This window comes from Rhinolophus ferrumequinum, chromosome 10 (genome assembly GCF_004115265.2).
Source record: "Rhinolophus ferrumequinum isolate MPI-CBG mRhiFer1 chromosome 10, mRhiFer1_v1.p, whole genome shotgun sequence".
In the NCBI taxonomy this organism is placed as follows: Eukaryota; Metazoa; Chordata; class Mammalia; order Chiroptera; family Rhinolophidae; genus Rhinolophus; species Rhinolophus ferrumequinum.
The window spans coordinates 18,405,076-18,424,623 of record NC_046293.1 but is presented as its reverse complement, the minus strand read 5'-3'; the positions used below and the strand labels follow the sequence as shown (position 1 = coordinate 18,424,623).

At 33.4% G+C, this 19,548-nt stretch overlaps 1 protein-coding gene across 1 annotated transcript in view; it reads left to right on the top strand.

The window, feature by feature from the left end:
* Positions 1–19,100, top strand: part of GAS2L3 (growth arrest specific 2 like 3) — a 37,084-nt gene extending 17,984 nt beyond the window's left edge. The window contains exons 5-9 of the mRNA XM_033118507.1: positions 1,192–1,333; positions 8,686–8,749; positions 9,421–9,559; positions 12,999–13,106; positions 14,622–19,100. Of these exons, the coding sequence (XP_032974398.1) occupies positions 1,192–1,333; positions 8,686–8,749; positions 9,421–9,559; positions 12,999–13,106; positions 14,622–15,926 (1,758 nt within the window). The 3' untranslated portion in view covers positions 15,927–19,100. The remainder of the gene's footprint in view (positions 1–1,191; positions 1,334–8,685; positions 8,750–9,420; positions 9,560–12,998; positions 13,107–14,621) is intronic.
* The last annotated feature ends 448 nt before the right edge of the window (positions 19,101–19,548 follow it).

Here is a 19,548-nt window from a genome sequence, read left to right as displayed (position 1 = left end):
GAAAAAAATCACAAACTCACAAACACTATTATGCAAAAAAATTACGAACAACCTAAATGCTCATCAATAGAGAAGTTGTTAAAAATTAATTATGGTACTTAACTCAGTATAATATTATCCATTCATTCATTAAAAATAACTGTTTTGCAACTTGTTGTTAAGTATGCATGCGCACATGCACACACAAATCAGATTTCAGAATAGTGTGTTTATGTAGCATGCTGTAGGTACAGGTATGTACCGAGTGTGTACTTGTGCCTACAGATGTCTTGCTAAAATGTGGGTGAGAGGATTTCGGTTGGTACTAACCATTTTCTTGTTTGGCTACATTGTTTGATTTTTATTTTTTTAAATTTTTGCAATGATCATATAATCTGTGTACATTAGAAAAACTCACACAGCTCTTTCAATTTTGGAAAATAATAGCAACAGGAAAGATATATAAGGAACGGGTAATAGTGATTATCTCTAGGGGGAGAGGAACTGAGGGGTAGAGGTGAAAGCAGGGCTCATACTCTGCTGTGCCTATTGCATTTTTAAAAATCATATGCATGAATTGCTTATTCAAGTAAAACATTTAAACTAAAATAAAACTAAAAACCTCCCAGCCTCACCAGGATTGTCTAGATACTCTTGGTCCAGATAGTCAAGAAATTAAGATTCTACAAAACTTAGATCATCATTTTTCAAAGAACTTGAACTAGGAGTGGGTTACTACTTCCTTATTTGATAGTCTTCTCAGGAAACTTGGAACCACACTTATGAATCTGCAAATAAGGAAGTAAGCAAACATGAGTGTGTGTTAATCTTTAACATAGCAGTAAATTTTGTGTTTGTTTTGAACTACATACGCAGAGCCATGCTATAGAGATATACTTTGGAATTAGTAGACTCATTTTTTTTATTTAAATTAAATTTAAATTTAAAAGATTCTTGTGTCATTTCAAAGAGAGCTTAGCAATGCATGATCCTATTGCTTATTTTGACCAGATTGTTTTCCTAGGAATCATTTTCTGAAATATACTTAATAAAGGAGAGTAACATAAAATAATTTTGAAGATACCTTCCACCCCCCCACGTATACTTTTTAGTTACATTCAATGCACTGAACATTTCTTTAGTAATATTAAAATGGGTATCTAATGAAAATATTTTGATGCATTTTTGAAGTTATTCTTCTGTCTTTTCCAGAATTTTCCAATGAGAAAAGTGCCCTGTAAGAAAGATGCTGCCTCAGGTTCGTTCTTTGCTAGAGACAATACCGCGAACTTCCTTCACTGGTGCAGGCACGTTGGGGTTGATGAGACTTACCTCTTTGAATCTGAAGGTTTAGGTAAGTGTTGTCATCATTGTTGTGTTTAATGTTTATTAGGATATATATTTTTTTGTGCCTCACTTCTAATTTTTCTTTCCAAATAAGGACTCAAATATCACATCTCATTTTCCTTGAAAAATTTAATACTTTAAATGTATGTGACACAATTGGAGAATCTGAGTCTAAATCAAATATATTCAGCTTTTTATTTATAATTAAAGATCTGACATATCCGGAATGCCCTAGAAATATTTCACTTCCTAAATGAGTTGGCTACGGGAGGTTTGTGAACTAAAGCTTTACTAATTAATGTTTTCATTAGGAATTACTCTACCAAGTCTAAATTACTAGTAATTCCTCTTTAACTAGACAATTGTAGAAATAAAAAAAGATTGAATGATATATGTTCACATTGTTTTGATTTACCTTGTAAACAGCAGATGCCAACTTGATTATCTAAATGGATTAATGTTTTTGACCATTCATTTAAAAAAGTCATGCTCTACTGAAGAATATTGACATATTTTCTCATATCTTTTAAGTTAACAGAAGCATCTGTGCCGTGACTAATGTGGAAGCTGTCTAAGTGTTAGACTACATATATATTTCCTCAAAGCATTTATGTATGTGTATACGTGTGTGTGTGTGTGTGTGTGTGTGTGTGTGTGTGTGGTGTACACACACACAGAATTTATAATGTTTTGATAGGAGCAATAGCATACCCAGGGTGGGGGTCATGGGAGCAGTAGTCTGCCCAGGTGGAGAGAAGTATTTATCACTAACATTGTTTAGAATTGCTGGTTCATGGTGATAATAAAAAGCAAACTGACTTTTGGTTGGTTTTATTTATTATTTTAAAAAGTCTCGATACTATATATAGAGAACCCTAAAGACTCCACCAAGAAGCTATTAGAGCTGATAGATGAATTTAGTAAAGTGGCAGGATACAAAATTAATATTCAGAAATCAGTTGCATTTGTATATACCAATAATAAAACATCAGAAGGAGAAATTAAAAAAACAATCCCATTTACAATCGCTCCAAAGACTATAAAATACCTGGGAATAAATTTAACCAAAGAAGTAAAAGATCTATACTCAGAAAATTATAAGACACTGAAGAAAGGAATGAAGGAAGATATAAATAGATGGAAACACATATCATGTTCATGGATAGGAAGAATTAATATAGTTAAAATGTCCATACTGCCTAAGGCAATATACATATTCAATGCAATTCCTATCAAACTGCCAACGTCGTTTTTCACAGAAATAGAACATATAATCCTAAAATTTATATGGGACCATAAAAGACCCCGAATAGCAAAGGCAATCTTGAGAAATAAGAACAAAGTGGGAGGTATAACAATACCTGACTTCAAATTATACTACAAGGCTACAGTAATCAAAACAGCATGGTACTGGCATAAAAACAGACACATAGATCAATGGAACAGAATAGAGAGTTCAGAAATAAATCCACGCCTATATGGCCATTTAATCTACGACAATGGAAGCAAGAATGTACGATGGAGTAATGACAGTCTATTCAATAAATGGTGCTGGGAAACCTGGACAGACACATGCAAAAAAATGAAGTTGGACCACCTCCTTACACCATATACAAAAATAAATTCAAAATGGCTTAAAGACTTAAATGTAAGGTCTGAAACCATAAAATACCTAGAAGAAAATATAGGAAGAAACTTCTCAGACATTACCCGGAGTAAGATTTTTACTGATATACACCCTCGCTCGAGGGAACTAAGAGAAAAAATAAACATGTGGGATTATATCAAACTAAAAAGTTTTTTCACAGCAAAGGAAACCATCAATAAAACAAGAAGGGATCCTACTGAATGGGAAAAGATATTTGCCAATGATATATCTGATAAGGGATTAATATCACAAATCTATGGAAAACTTACTCAACCCAACTCCAAAAAAACAAACGATCCAATTAAAAAATGGGCAGAGGACTTGAAGAGACATTTTTCTGAAAAGGACATACAGATGGCAAACAGACATATGAAGAAATGCTCAACCTCACTAACCATCAGAGAAATGCAAATAAAAACCACAATGAGATACCACCTCACCCCAGTCAAAATGGCTATCATCAATAAATCAACAAACAACAAGTGCTGGCGCGGATGTGGAGAAAAGGGAACGCTTGTGCACTGTTGGTGGGATTGCAGACTGGTGCAACTGCTATGGAAAACAGTATGGAGGTATCTCAAAATTCTGAAAATGGAACTACCTTATGATCCAGTAATTCCACTCCTAGGTATCTATCCGGAGAAATCCAGAACTTCAATTCAAAAATCTTTATGCACTCCTATGTTTATTGCAGCACTATACACAATAGCTAAGACATGGAAACAACCAAAATGCCCATCGGTAGATGAGTGGATTAAGAAACTGTGGTACATTTATACAATGGAGTATTATGCAGCCATAAAGAAGAAAGAAATCTTACCATTTGCAACAACATGGATGGATCTAGAGAACATTATGTTAAGTGAAATAAGTCAGACAGAGAAAGATAAGTACCATATGATCTCACTTATTTGCGGACTCTAAAGAAAAGAATAAGTGAATGAACTAATCAGAAACAGTTTGGGAGACAATGAGGAAAAACTGAGGGTTGCTAGATGGGCGGGAGGGGTGGGGGGTGGGGGGGAGGGTGAGGGGATTGGAGGGCAGTCGGTGACCACAGGATGGCCACGGGGTTTGAAAATTAATCTGGGGAACGTAATTTGGTGGTTACCAGAGCGTGAGGGGGTTGGGGGGGGGGGATGAGGGTGAGGGGGATCAAATGTATGGTGATGGAAGGGGAGCTGACTCTGGGTGGTGAACACACAGTGTGACTTATGGATGATGTGATACAGAATTGCACACCTGAAATCTATGTAATTATACTAACAATTGTCACCCCAATAAATTAAAAATAAATTAAAAAAAAAAAAAAGTCTCTACTGACCTTGCACACACCCTTGTTGCCTGCGTGCAGGGTAGGGTGCTCCCACTGCTGCCCGTTTAGTCTGCCTCTGGATATTCCTATCCAGCATAAAATAAACAAAATGTAATTGACTGACCCTTGACCCCTCCCTCCATTTGCATCCTGCTTTAATCCAGGTGTGCTGATCATTATTGACAATGTGGTTGACTTAGTGGCATGTAGAGCTGCTGGAAATCAAAGGGAAGAGGAAATGCTTGGAATTTTCCAGTTTATTGTTTCTGAAAGGACATAAGATTGTTGTATATTTCTCATTCTCAGTAAAAGGTATCTTCTGACTGTTCTGATCGTATAAGACTAAATAAAGCACTGTCAATAACATTAATTCATTTATAGGCATTGAACTGATGAGCTGATGTTTTCTAAAGGCCACTTTCTAAGGGTCTCCGAGATGAGCCTCTTCAGTTTTTACATTTTAGTAGGAAGTCAAAGTAATTAAAAAAACAAATACACTATTTAAAGGTATGTCAAAGTATTCAGAGAAACAAGTTTAATAAAAATTTCAGGATAAATGCCTTTTGGTATGAATTTTAAAGTCAAACATAAGCCTTTATTATGTTGTGCTTGGGGTGTATAATAGATGCTATTCATAAGTCCAAGAACAGCTGTCATTTCCATTCGGGGAGGCAGCGTATATGCAATTTATCGCGCATACCATTATTATATTAGGGCTCAGGGGTTTTCTAGAACTTTTAACTCTTAAGGACAGGAAAAGAAAGTTAGATGATCCACAACTACTGTATTGGTGCATTTAGCACAATTTCTAATGGTCAGGGGTTTTTTTGTTTTGCTTTGTTTTATTCTTTTTAAGGATCTCTGAATTGTTAGGCTTAACATTTGGGTTCCTTTTTAATTAAAAAAATTTAATTGTAAAATTTACAGAACAAAATGTATCCTCTTAACTATTTTGAAGCATATGAGGTTTCTTTTTATTTATAGCATTTTTAAAAATTAAGCTATCATTCAGGTACCATAAAATTCACCCTTTCAAAATGTACAGTTCTGTGGTTTTTACTATGTTGTTCACTGTGTTGTGCAACCATCACCACTAATTAATTCCAGAACATTTCCATCACTCTCAAAAAAAACCCATACCTATTGGCAATTAGTCCCAGTTATCTATTCCCTACCTGCATCCTCCAACCACTAATCTACTTTCTTTCCCTATGGATTTGCATATGAGTATTCTGGACATTTCACATAAATGGAATCATAGAATATGTGGCCTTTTGTGTGTGGCTTCTTTCAATTAGCGTAATGGTTCATTTATGTTGTAGCATGTAACTTCATTCCTTTATGTGGTGAATGACATTCCGTTTTATGAATAGAACACGTTTTTTAAAATACATTATTAGCTGATGGACATTTTGAATATTTCTACTTTTGGGTTATGAATAATGCTGCTATGAATATTTGCGTACAATTCTTTTAGTAAATCTGGCTTTTTAATTCTCTCAGGGATATACGTAGGAGTTGAATTATTGAATCATACAGTAATTCTTCGTTTGTCTTTTTGTCTTTTTGAGGAACTACCAAACTTTTCACAATGGCCACACCATTTTACATTCCCACTAGCAATGCATATGGGTTCCAATTTCTTCACATTTCTCCAGCACTTGTTATTGTTCTATTATTATTATTATCATCATCATAGTGAGTGTCAAGTGGTATGTCATTGTCGTTTTGATTTTTCATTTCCCTAAAAGACCAGTGATGTTGAGTACTTTGTTGAGTACATTTGTATATCTACTTTGGAGAAATGTCTATTCAAATATTTTATTCATTTTTTGGGGTCGTTTGTCTTTTTGTTGACTTGTAAAAGTTATTTATTTATTGTGGATACTAGGCCCTTATCTGATGTATGATTTGCAAATATTTTCTCCTAGTCTTTGGGTTGTCTTTTCACTTTCTTGATAGTGTTCTGTGATGTATAGAATTGTGGTGAAGTTCAAATTACCTTTTCTTTGATTGTTGTGCTTTTGGTGTCATATCTGAAAAAAAACATTTGCCTAGTCTGAGGTCACACAGATGTTCACCTATGTTTCCTTCTAAGAGTTTTACAGTTTTAGCTCTTACTTTTAGGTCTTTGATCCATTTTGAGTTTATTTTTTGTATATGGTGTGAAGTTGGGGTCTAACTTGATTCTTTTGCATGTAAATATCCAGCTGTTCTAGTACCATTTGTTGAAATTACTTTCTTTCCCCTTATTGACACCTTCGTTGAAAATTAATTGAACATGAACATACAGGTTTATTTGTGGACGCTCAGTTCCATTCCATTGGCCTATCCTTATGCCAATAACACACTATCTTCTGAGTAAGCAGGAATCTTTTTAGCAAGTTTTGAAATTGGGAATTGTGAATCTCTCAGCTGTTCTTTTTCAAGATTGTTTTGGCTAGTCTATGTCTCTTGCAATTCCATATGAATTTTATCATCTGCTTGTCCATTTCTGGAAGAAAAGATTGTTGGCATTTTGATACGATTGTATTGATTGAATCCATAGGTCAGTTTGGAGAGCCATCTTAACAATATTGTCTTCCATTTCCTGAACACAGGATGTCTTTCCATTTATTTATATCTTCTTTAATTGCTTCAGCATTCTGTAGTTTTCAGTGTGCAAGTCCTAACACTTCTTTGGTTAAATTTATTCCTACGTACTTTATTCTTCTTAAAGCTATTATAAATGGCATTAATTTCTTCATTGCATTTTCAGATAGTTTATTATTAGTGTATAAATTACAATGAGTTTTGTGTATTGGTCTTGTATACTGCAACTTTGCTGAACTTGCCTATTAGCTCTAATCGTTTTTTCCTAGATTCTTTGGGGTTTTCTATACAAAAGACTATGTTGACTGTGAATAGAAGTAGTTTTCCTTCTCTTTTCCGATCTGGATTTCTTATTTTTCTTGCTTAAATTCCCCGTCTAGAACCTCAGCTACAATGTTGAATGGAAGGAGTGAAAGTGGATATTCTTGTCTTTTCTCTGGTCTTAGGAGGAAGACTTTCAGTCTCTCACCATTAAGAATGATGTTAGCTGTGGACTTTTCATAGATGTCCATTTTTCTATTTATAAAGTTCCCTTCTATTTCTAGTTTGTTGAGTCTTTTTTATCATGAAAGGGTCTTTGATTTTGTCAAATGCTTTTTCCGTGTCTGCTGAGATACCGTATTTTGCCATGTATAATGCTCACTTTTTTGCCCAAATTTGTGGGAAAAATAAGGATGTGCATCATACATGGGTAGTGCTAATTCCGTATCTATATACATATTTTTAATTCTTTTATTTATGCTTGTGAGTTAAAAGTGTAACTCTAGAAATCAATAACAATGTCCATATGCAAAATAATACCTTGGAATACAATAATCGGTTTTGTTGAACTTATGACAAACTTGCAATGATGAAGAGTTCTTGGCCTTCTATGATGTGTAAATATGGTACATCTGTTACTGGTACATAACATTTCTTGTGCCTTGTATTTGTTCTTGTGCTTTGTAATTACTTGTTACATAAAATTTCTTGTACCATAATATGCTAAAAAAATAAATGCTAAAATTCCTTTATAATACAAAAAGCAAGTACCTAAATGTAAACAAATAAAAATTTGAATTAAAAAAATGAAATGAAAGGTTTTTTTCCCCTATAAATTTGGAACAAAAACATGGGTGCACATTATACATGGGAATGCATTATACACAACAAAATATGGTAATTATGTGTTTCTTTTCCTTTACTTTATTAATGGTGTATTGTATTGCTTGATTTTCATATGTTGAACCAACCTTGCATTCTGGGATAAATCCCATTTGCTGCTAGATTCAGTTTGCCAGTATTTTCTTGAGGATTTTTATACCTATATTCATAAAAGGATATTGGTCGTTAGTTTTCTCGTGATGTCATTGTCTGGCTTTGGTATTGGGATATTGGCCTCATAGAATGAGTTAGGAAATGCTCCCTTCTCTTCTAGTTTTGGAAGAGTTTGAGCAGACTATTAACACATTCTCCTATGCTAAAGATAATTTAGAATAAAATTGATGTGATATATCTCTTCATATAGTATCTCTGATAGAAAGAATTAAAATATAAGTCAGTTAACGTTACTTAAACCCTTAGTGCTTTAGAATGAAAATGCTATACAAGTAAGGGTCCATGTTAAGTTTTCATCATCTTCTTCTTAGCCAGTTGTTTGTTTTTAATTTATGGAAAATGATAATATGTAGAAAAAAACTAAAATGTCTTTTTGAAGTCTCCAAACAAGTAAACCCACTGTCTTCAACATTCTTTTACTTTTCCCATGCCAGAAATCTATTTCCCTGTTTTTCCCTATAACATATGTGGTCTTATTTTTTCATAGTTTTGCATAAAGATCCAAGACAGGTGTATCTTTGTCTTCTTGAAATTGGTCGAATTGTGTCAAGGTACGTATTTCACAATAGTTCAGAATGTCAATGTCATAAATATTTTTTAAGCTACTTTATTTTAGCTAAAACACTGTTTTCTATAAGTAAAAGAAAGTACTTTTTGATTGAAATAGAGTAACTTAATTTTCTGTTTTTTCCTTTTCTTTCTTTCTGTTTCTTTATTAACTTTGTTTGCATGAGCAATGGCATGTGTCAGCGTCTGCTTGCTCATATAGCTTGCCTTCATTTAATATTAAACTGTAAAAGTGGTTATTAAAATTTTTTAGGTTAAGAATAAAGTAAGAGCATGTAGTGTTAGAAGGTTAAGACGACGCGAGCCCTGCAGACACAAAGGGGATTTGATAAGAAGGTCGAAGCTTGGTTTCCTCCACACCTCGCTCAGCCCCGTCTTTACTCACAAGCTGATTTTGAAAGTGCCTTTCAGGATCCTTGGTTGAATACTGGAAGCACCAGTAACCCAAATATATGCTATGATGTGAAGATTATAATCTGAATTGTTGGCAATCTGTGGGACATTTAAAAGCATTTCCAGATATTCCAGTGGAACAACTGGTGGAAAAGAGTCATACAGACTTCATTTAAAAATAAAATATATCTTATTATGATGTGTAGGGAAGTGCTTGGGTCAGACTTAGCTTGAATGATAAGGTCTTCTAATTGGTTTTCAGATATGGGGTTGAGCCACCAGTATTAGTAAAACTTGAGAAAGAAATTGAATTAGAAGAGACCTTACTTAATACTTCTGGGCCTGAAGATTCCATCAGCATTCCAAAGTCGTGCTGCCAACACGAGGAGCTACATGAAGCTGTAAGTAGTTGCCATCCTGATGTGTTAAAGTTTCATAGTTTGCTACAGGTGATGCCATGTTTAAAAGAAAATGTTTCTTATTTAGAATATACACCAATATTAATTTCTACTCCCTGATGAGTTCAAGGCACTATATGATAAAGGTGACTTTTTGTTGCTTGTGTATAATGAGGAATGGGTGTGTAGTTGAGGAGTGTTGGGGCAAAAAAGCTGGAATCCATCATGAAGCGTAGGCTAGGCCACAAGATTTCACTGATTCTTTTTTTAAACGTGGTAGTGTTATAATCTGATTTTCAAATTGTAAGGATTATTCTCACAGTCATGTAGAAGTTATGTTGGTTTTATTGTAATAATCCAGGCATAAGATGATGAGAACCTGAACTCAAGCAGTAGTGGGAATGAAGCAAGAGGAACAAATATATGACATATTTAGAAGGTAGAAATTACAGGAATACTAATTCTGGTGAAGATGGAGAAAATCTAGGATGATTTATAAGGTTTCTAAGTAAATGGTACACTGATGCTTGGAAAATACAAGAGAAAGAAAAGTAGTGACAGCAAATTGATGGGGCTTTTCTGAACATTTCCCCCAACAGAATATATACAGACTTATTAGATGGTGGGTCTCAACTGGAAAGCCTTCTTAACTTTAACTGTTCATTATTATGTGGAAGTTAATATATAATAAGTTAATATCATAAGTGATGGAGGTGAACTGAGTATCCAGTATTTTTTCTGCTTAGACTGTTACTTAGAATTCATGGTCTTTTTTGGATTGTAGTATTTTATGAAAGTGCTTAATATACAGAATTCTTTAAGAAATAACAAATAAGTCATTAGTCATAAACATTTAGAAAGTGTTACTTTGTTTTGTAATAAAAATCTATAGTAAAACATTTGGACAGCCTTGAAAGAAATTAAGAAAATTATCAACCTAAGCAACTCTTTATCAGGCTAAAATATATTTAGCTATATTATATTATTGATTCATATAAATCAATAATATCAATATGTGATGCAGTGATAATATAGAGGTAAAAAATAAAACTTATTTTAAATCTCGCATGACCTAAAATAATGGTAAATAAAAAGGAAAACATTGGGAAAATATTTTTTATTAAATAGGAAATATAGTGTGTTAATTTCCCCATTATATAAAGACCATATACAGTTTGATAAGAAAAACATTTCCAGTAGGTAAATGGGTAAGGACTATTGTTCACAGAAGAAAAAAATACAGCGTTGAAACTTGCTGATATTCAAAGAAATCAGATAATAATTTGTCCCATTAGCAAATTCTTTTAAAATTATGAAACCTGGTGCTGGTAAATTGTGGTAAAATTATACTTAGGGATTGCTATTGGCAATGGAAAATGATGTAAACTTTTGAAAAACAAATTGACTAATGGATATCAACGGCCATGAAAATGTTCCTCTTTCATTTTTATTGTAATTAAAGAGGGAAAAAAGCATGAATGAAAGTGTTTATTGCACTATTATGTGAAATGGTGAAAAATGGGAAGCAATGTAAATACTCTCAAATAGGGCAACGGGTAGGCAAATTAAGATTCCTTATCTTAGCAGAGTAATCATTTAATGTGATAATTATGAAGACTGTGTAGCAACAAGAAAAATGTTTATTTTGTGTGAAGTATGTATATACAGACAAACTGTAAGAACAAGGAGAATGGAAATAATCGATAGTAGGGTAGCACTTTTGCAGATGCTTTTAATTTCTTTAGCTACTTCCTTTAGTGTCATAATGTTAATAGATAAAACCAGAGAGAACATTTCTTATCTACAGCACTTATTTCTTTTAGGCTCCTCCCTTATTTAGATAATGGGATAGTGCTGATTTCTACTGCTGAATATAAGTGGTATTTGGATATTTTAAACAAAGAAAATAAGTGACTTCTCATGTCTGCATTCTTGTTATGAAAATGAAAAAGAAACACATTTCTCCAACTACATATATGCTATATGAATATATTCAGTGTTCACCTATACATATGTGATCTACAGAGATCTTGGGGTTTTGTTTAAAATAAGGAACAGTTATTACCTGATTCATTATTTAGAGTATTGTTAGAAAAGTACACCACTGCAATTCTGTGTGCATGAAACTTTACAGATAGAAAGTAGTGACGGAAATAAATACCTTTTTTCAAATTACTTTGCTTAACGTGTATGTGGTTCTAATAATAGTAAATTCTTTACCCAACTTTAGTTTACTTTCAGGCATTTTATGCATGTGAGAAGTGTGTTGTGTGTGTGTGTGTGTGTGTGTGTGTGAGTGAGTGTGAATGTGCACATATATCCAGGTAGTGAACAAATCTGATTGAATGGCTTATGAAAATCAGTTCTATTTATGATCATGTTGTTTTGTTAAATGAATGATGTGGGGAGATAAATTCTGGATCCTTCTGATCAGGCCCTGGTGAATCTATATATGTTCATTCATTTTGGGTAGATAACTAAGACAGTCATAAATTTCTATTAGTGCTCATCTAAAGTGGGCATCTGAAGAGACTTTCTTTAACAGCATGCCTAAGTTCAGTGAAATGAATTTGTTTAGATATACTCTCTGTGACAAGTAATTGAGAAAAAATACTCATGTCCTTTTTATAAAATTTTAGGGAAACAAAATACTTTTTTTCATAGTGGCTGATATGTGACCTTTTTTTCAGTCAAATATATCTCAATAGATATTTTCATTTAACCAATTTATTTTAATTTCTATGTTTTCAATATAGAACTCCTGAATTTCTTTGTATGTTCTAGTTTTTACCATTTCATAGATATTTGCTGCAATTAAAAATTGTGTAAGCTTCTTGAGGAGAAAATCCTTAGCAGACAATTGAAACAAAGTGAGCAGTTTTAGAAAAGTGCCTCTTGAATTTTTTAGAATTTTACCCAATCTTGGGTGAATAAATGTCTCTGCCTATTTTGACAATAACTTTGGAACAAATCTAGATATTCCCCCATAATATTGGGTTGGCACAGCGTTAAGGGACAAGTAAGCTTTATCTGACTCACCCTGTCTTTGATTTGGCACAGATATATTAATCCAGGGCTTAATACAATTGAAGCTAATGATGAACTCATGTTTCCTGTGACTTAATGAATGTTTTGAATTGACTTTACTGCCTCACACATGCACAGAGTTTCTCCAGTGGTCAGTGAATATCTTCACTCCAAGCCTGATTGCATGGGGGGAGAGAGGGAGATACTCAGGACTTCATCACGGCTGGTTTCATTAGATTAGAAAATATCTCAATATTTGGCAACAAGTGAGGGAGAAAAGATAATAAAAAATTGAACTGGCTTGAAATTTTTATCTTTGAGTTTGATTTTCCCAGCAATCAAATAACCTTGCATATTAACATTAAACAAAATACTTTTTGTCACAGCACTAATTGTTACTTCTTTTTAATCTTAGGTTACACATATTGCTGAAGACCCTCCTTGTAGTTGTTCTCATCGATTTTCTATTGAATACTTATCTGAAGGACGGTACCGACTAGGGGATAAAATACTTTTTATAAGAGTAAGTCTACCATTTACATCCTATTTACATACAGATCTTGTTTTGAAAATGGGTTGTTGCTTTACCAACCTCCTTTTGCTCTCCTTTTACTTTTTTAAAGAAATGGACCAGTGGGTGTTGTTAATGAAAGAATTTCACTGTATGGGAAAAATACAGAATACTTGCTTTCATGAATACATAACAAATTTAGATAAACACCTTTTACACAACAAACAACTAACTACAGGATAGCTAAGACTATTTAGGCACTGAATGTAATTGGGAAAAAAATCTGTATATACCTCAGGTAACTTATTCCATTTTTCAAGTTTTCTAAAAAGGAATAATAAAAAAATACACCTAACAACATTAAATATCAATAATAAAAAAAGGAAATAGAAACATTGCAGTTTATAACAACATAAACTCTGTGTTTTAAGTATAAAACCTTTTTTCATCGACACGCATCAGTACATATACCAACATGCTGATACATACACACTCATTTCCTTCCTTTGCCCCATCTGCAGTTTGCAATTTATTGTCTCCTTTGCTGATAAGGAGATTGAAGTTTTCACCTGTTCAGCTTTCTGTCCACTTCTGATACAAGAACTATTTTATTCCCAATTTAGGAATATAATAGAAAGTATTTAAAAATGTAATTTCAACATTCATATTTTCTTTTATTTCATATACGGTGATTACCTCCCCACACTCCACCCAATTCACACAGAAAATCTACTTGTACTTTCTTTTAATTAGCTTTCTTTTTTTAAGACAATATGTTGTAGTAATAGTGTATATAGCACATGGGATTTAGAATAAAAATTTTCAGGGCAGTCTTATCCAATTGTGCAGATTTGCCTGCTGAATGGATAGAGGCCTGAAATCCAGCTTGTTCTGTGCTGGCAGACCCAGGATGTATCTTACCTGCACAAAAGCATTTGGGTGGGAGCAGCCTGATGTATTTAAGGCCAGGCCAAGCTCTGTGATTTGGGACAATTTTCTTAATCTCTCAGAGGCATCATTTTCTTATCTGTAAAGAACTAGCAATAAATTATATCAAAGTTTTTGAAAAATTAAATTGATACAACACATATAAAAGTAATTTATTAAATTGTAAAGTACAAGTTTTAGTCATTTTTATGTCTTTCATAATTATTTGCTTTTATGAGGCATTTTTTTTGTTCTGTAAGTCCCTATTTCTCCTTTCTGTCTTATTCCTTCAGTATTCAAATTTTTGAACAATATTGCCATTGCAATTTTGTATGTTAGTAATTTGGATTTTTTAGGATGCAAGACATGTAAATATCTTTCTTACAAATTGGAGGATACTGTTTTGTTAGTTGCATGATTCGATATGGATTATATTTATTTTAATAATACATGGAAGAGACTGTCAATTTACAGTAAAGCTGTTGCCAGATACTCTGAATTTCACAGATCACAGACATCACAAATTGTGACTGCTAATGAATTGTAACTGTGAACCTTACATTTTTACACCTTTATTTTTTACTTTCTTTTGGGGGAAAGATGCTTCATGGAAAACATGTCATGGTCCGTGTTGGTGGAGGCTGGGATACTCTCCAAGGATTTTTGCTTAAATATGATCCCTGTCGAATATTGCAGTTTGCTACGCTAGAACAAAAAATTCTAGCATTTCAAAAAGGAGTTTCTAATGAAAGTACACCTGATTCGCCTGCCAGAACACCTCAGCCTCCTGAAATGAATCCGTTGTCAGCAGTCAGCATGTTTCCGAAACAAAAACCAAGACTTGGCACGCCAGTTGGTATTCCAAGGAGCAAAGAAAAGCAGGTACGTCCACCAGGTGTGTTGCTGCCAGCCTCTTCCCTGAAAGGAAGTAATCTGGGCTCTGTGTCAGTCCGTTCTAAAATGCCAAATTCACCAGCAGTGCCTTCTCATCTCAAACTCAAGTCTTCAAAAGGCATAATAAAGAAAACACAAGCTCCTTCAAATAATGCATCATCCTCACTTGCTTCTTTAAAACCAGTAAGTAAAAGCATTTCTTCACCAGCTTTATCAAGAACTGCACCTTGTGTATCGGTGTCATTGAGAAAAGATATCTCATCACCTAATACTCGGAAGGCCAAGTTTATTCCAGCCCAGAAGTCAAGAGATGTGCCTGAGTCTACACTTTTGCCAAATAAGTGTTCTGGGAAAACGGAACCAAAGCACTTGAAACACAATTACATATCTTCCAGGGATAATGCAGTATCTCACTCAACTGCACATTTAACTTCATCATCGAAGTGTCCAGAGCTACCTAAACCTTCTCCTTCTGCCCAGGCCCCTGCAAAAATGACACAATCCAGTTCCAAAACCATAACCACAGGTCTAGGAACTCGGTCTCAGCCATCTGATGGAGCCCCACCAGCAGGGACAGTGCCAGCACAGAAACTCAAGTCAGCCTTGAAATTAAACCAGCCACTTGCTGTATCCTCAGTTGCTCTTGTAAAAGCTGCAGAGGAATCAAAAGATAAGAATATAGTTTCACGAAAGCAGCCTCAGAGTCAAAGTACATCCCAGAATATAGGACCCAGCTCCTCCAAGTCCCCTGGCCGTACCCCACTGTCCATCATGAGTCTTCCTCAGTCTTCTGCCAAAATACAAACTGTACCAAAGGCAGCACAGACTGCCACTAAGAGCCAGTATTCAGCCAAAGGGCCTCTCAAAAGTGGCAAAGCCCCAGCTTCAACCAGGAAATCACCCTCATCTAGTAAGGACGCCGTCAGTGGAGACAAAAAACCTACTGCAAAGAAAAAGGAAGATGATGACCATTATTTTGTTATGACTGGAAGTAAGAAACCTAGAAAATAAATACAAATGTGCTATTTTAATAAAACAGGAAAGGAAGAAAGTGACTGTGTTAGCTTCACACCTTAAAAGGTTCTCCTATTTGTGTTTGTCCAAATAAGTTCAGACATTAAGTACAATAGTATGGGGGTTGGGGGTCGGGATGGGGATAGAGGTTGGGGTGAGGAGACGGCTCAGTAGGGTTTACATACCTGAATTTGCCAGAAGGTACCCTTTTGAGGTGCCCTTGGTGAATTGTAAAATCACCACAAGGTTATAGACGTTTATCTGATTTTCCTTCCATAGAATCTTCATTAATATCTGCCCTTTAAGGGAAATGTAAAGTCAAATAACACTACTAGAGCTATAACTATATTTGCTATATTTTTGAATCTGTATTAAGTATAGGTTTATATAGGTAGGTGATATACCAGCTAATAGCAATGCGGGTGCTCTTAATATTAATTATTGCATTTTAGTAAAAACGGTTTAGCAATGGTTTGGCACTTGTTTTACACACGACACCTGATAGAAGTTTCTGATCAGGATTGCTGATCATACAATACCAAGTACCAGTGGCTGCTGAAGATTAGCTTGGCATTATTCTGGGTTTGGTAAAATTCTTACTACTTTTTTTTAAGCTTTCCAAATCAGAAGGAACTGATTTTTTAACTGACTTATATTAACCTTGGTAGTATTTTCTTACCAACATTTTTGGTAGGAAAAAAGAAGAGGAAAGAAAGAAAAAAATAACAGTATTGAAGTGTAAACATATTTGGTAAACAAGATTTTTCATATATTAATTATAAGAATTTGCACCTTCTATTTTAGATGGATGGATGTTGTGCAATGTGAAAGGGGAAACATTAGAAACTTTTAGCGTATTAAAATACTTTTTAATAATGCAGTTTCCTATGAGTGCAGATATGAATTTTTACATTAATGTTTTCAATCAGAATTACATTTTAACAATTTTAAAATTACAGTGATAAAGAAGCTGAGAATGGTGCTATATAAAAATTCTATCGGGTGGTTATTTTTCTTTAGATAGCACAATACCAGTTTTAATTAGATTCTTCCAACTAACAGTAATTTTCTTTTATAAAATCATGCTGCCTTCAAGTTTTCAATGGCAAGCGAACAGTGCATCTGCAGCATTTTCTGCTCTGTGGGCAGATTCTCTGAGGAACATATCTATATCTAGATCATGTGTGACTTCATAGCTTCCATTGATCTAAGATGATGTTTGTAAATAATTTGTTTTTTAAGAGGTTGTGACTATTTAAAAAATTACTAATGTACTTTCAGAAGTTTTAGGGGTATGTTTAATAACTTTACAGTATTATCAGTTATCACAGGTTGTTATATTCAATAATGAGGTTTGTGTTTCTCTATTTTAAACTACAATGTGTTTTCTAAAGAAAAATAATGGTTTACACAAATGTGCAATCATAGAACAACCATCTTAAGCTGACTACTAATGTTCCATAGATTATAAAGTAAGAAAAATATATAAAACTAAGTGATCTTTTGTCTGAGCAATACAGTTAAAATCAAAGATATATAGATGTATGCAAGCCAGATTTTGGAATAATTGATGCTTCCCTTGAAAGAACCAAATGTTTGGGTTAGTTCTGTTGATCTGGGCATTGAGAGAAATAATACAAACATCTTTGGAAAGTGAAGTCAATGTTCGAGAAATGCTAGAAGCTTTACATTTTTAGTGGTCAGAAATATTTAATGCATCTTTCAAAGAGAAAGAATTTTACCTTCAAGAAGGTGTTTTTTCACTTGTGAGATGAAACAATACTTCTTTATAGTAACTTCTAGAACTTAAAAGTAAATGATACTACAGCCAACCTATGAATCCAAGTAGACTTTACAGTATGTCATCAATAACTTTTGTGTTGAGAGTCATCAGGAGTAAAAGTATCCCATAGACATCTGTCACAAATTCCAAGAACTGTTTTTTTTGAAAAATTGGAAATTAATTTATAAATAGCCTTATTTCTTCATCTGTAGGGAATTTCTCCGATTACATTCATGTCGAATGAATTTTTAATTATGTGTATAGATTACCTTTCCAAAATATACATTTTTTTAAATAAACAATGGCTGAAAGACATGTACTTTGAAATGTTAAAGAGCTAGTGCCTCTAATCATTTTCACAATTTTAAAAATATATTGAAGATGGAAAGATGTTTTCACTTCTGAATATTAGTGCAAGAATATATAAGATTTTCATTTAATATTTAGTAAGTTAATATTATGCTTAGATTACTGAAGTAACCAGAGGAAATAGTATGTACTTTTAAAAAAGAATGAAATAAGGTTGTTTTTTTTGTTTTTGCTATAATTGTTAACATAACTAATATGTCAAATTACTCTCCAGAGGAAAATGAAATTCCGATTATTTTTACATTGTTTGGGCTTACATTAGATGTTTAAGGCTTATATCTTCAATATGCCTTGATAAATTAGGTGACCTCTAACTTCCCTCTCCACACCGAGTTTGTAGTTATTGATGAAGGAAATTTTTTGAGAAAAAAGTTACTGTTCCTTCTGTAATCTATTTCTACTGTTTTAAAAAACGATTGCTTCTTTAAAAGGCTTCCATAACAGGCTGTTATGATACATTCTTACATCCAGGTTCACATACTGACTCCCTGAATACAAATTTGTGTATATTTTCTTGAACCAGCAGTGTTTGTATCAGATTTTAACTTATATTTTCTCAAGTATTAAAATTTGAACATATATACCAAGTTCTCAATTTGTTTCTTCTGTGTGTTCTGATCACTTGGTTCATGTGAGAAATTGCATATATGCAGCATTCATATTGGAGAATAGTTTTAATGTTATTACTATTTAAATTGCATTCTGTATACTTTGGGAATTTATTTCACTGCACCCAGGATATTATAAGGTTATGCTATTAAGTAACAGTATTTGATCCCCAAATTGCTATATCTGCTAGAAATTTGTCTTAGTATGGCTAGACTCATATTTAATAATCTCAAATAATAGAAATTTATCAGTTATTAAAGCAGAATTCTATAGATCACACAAGTATTGTGTTCACAGAAGGCTACTGATGGTAGGAATTTTCTTTAACTCTGTTTTAATTTCACAGTTAAATACAGTTAGAATATTCTTGAAAAACTATTTTTCCTATATGCATGATCAGGGCAATTATAAAAAGCAGTTAATTCAATATGTACTTCCTGTGATGTTTCCCAAAAAAAGAAAACATGAAAGCACCACTTAGATAAAATTCTTACTAACTTTTCCTAACCTTTGTGAATGTAAAATTTTTTAAATTAAATTTATGTTTTGAGATTTTGGCTAATTTTCTGAAAATATTAACGAAACATTTGCTGGTAAATTTGAAGATATAAAGACATATTAAATTTGAACTGTTTTCCTGCAAATATGCTGTGTTGTTCTTGTAGAAAAACACAATAAGACTTGATCTTGAAGAAATAACACATGCATAGATTTAGCTAAAAGGATGTTAATCATAGCACATCATTATATTGGTATAGACATAAAATAGAATGCCAGGCAGCCATTAAAAATGATGTAGACATTGATTTATCTTAAATGAAGTATGGATGGTGATGAAGTGGTTTTTTTTGAGAGACT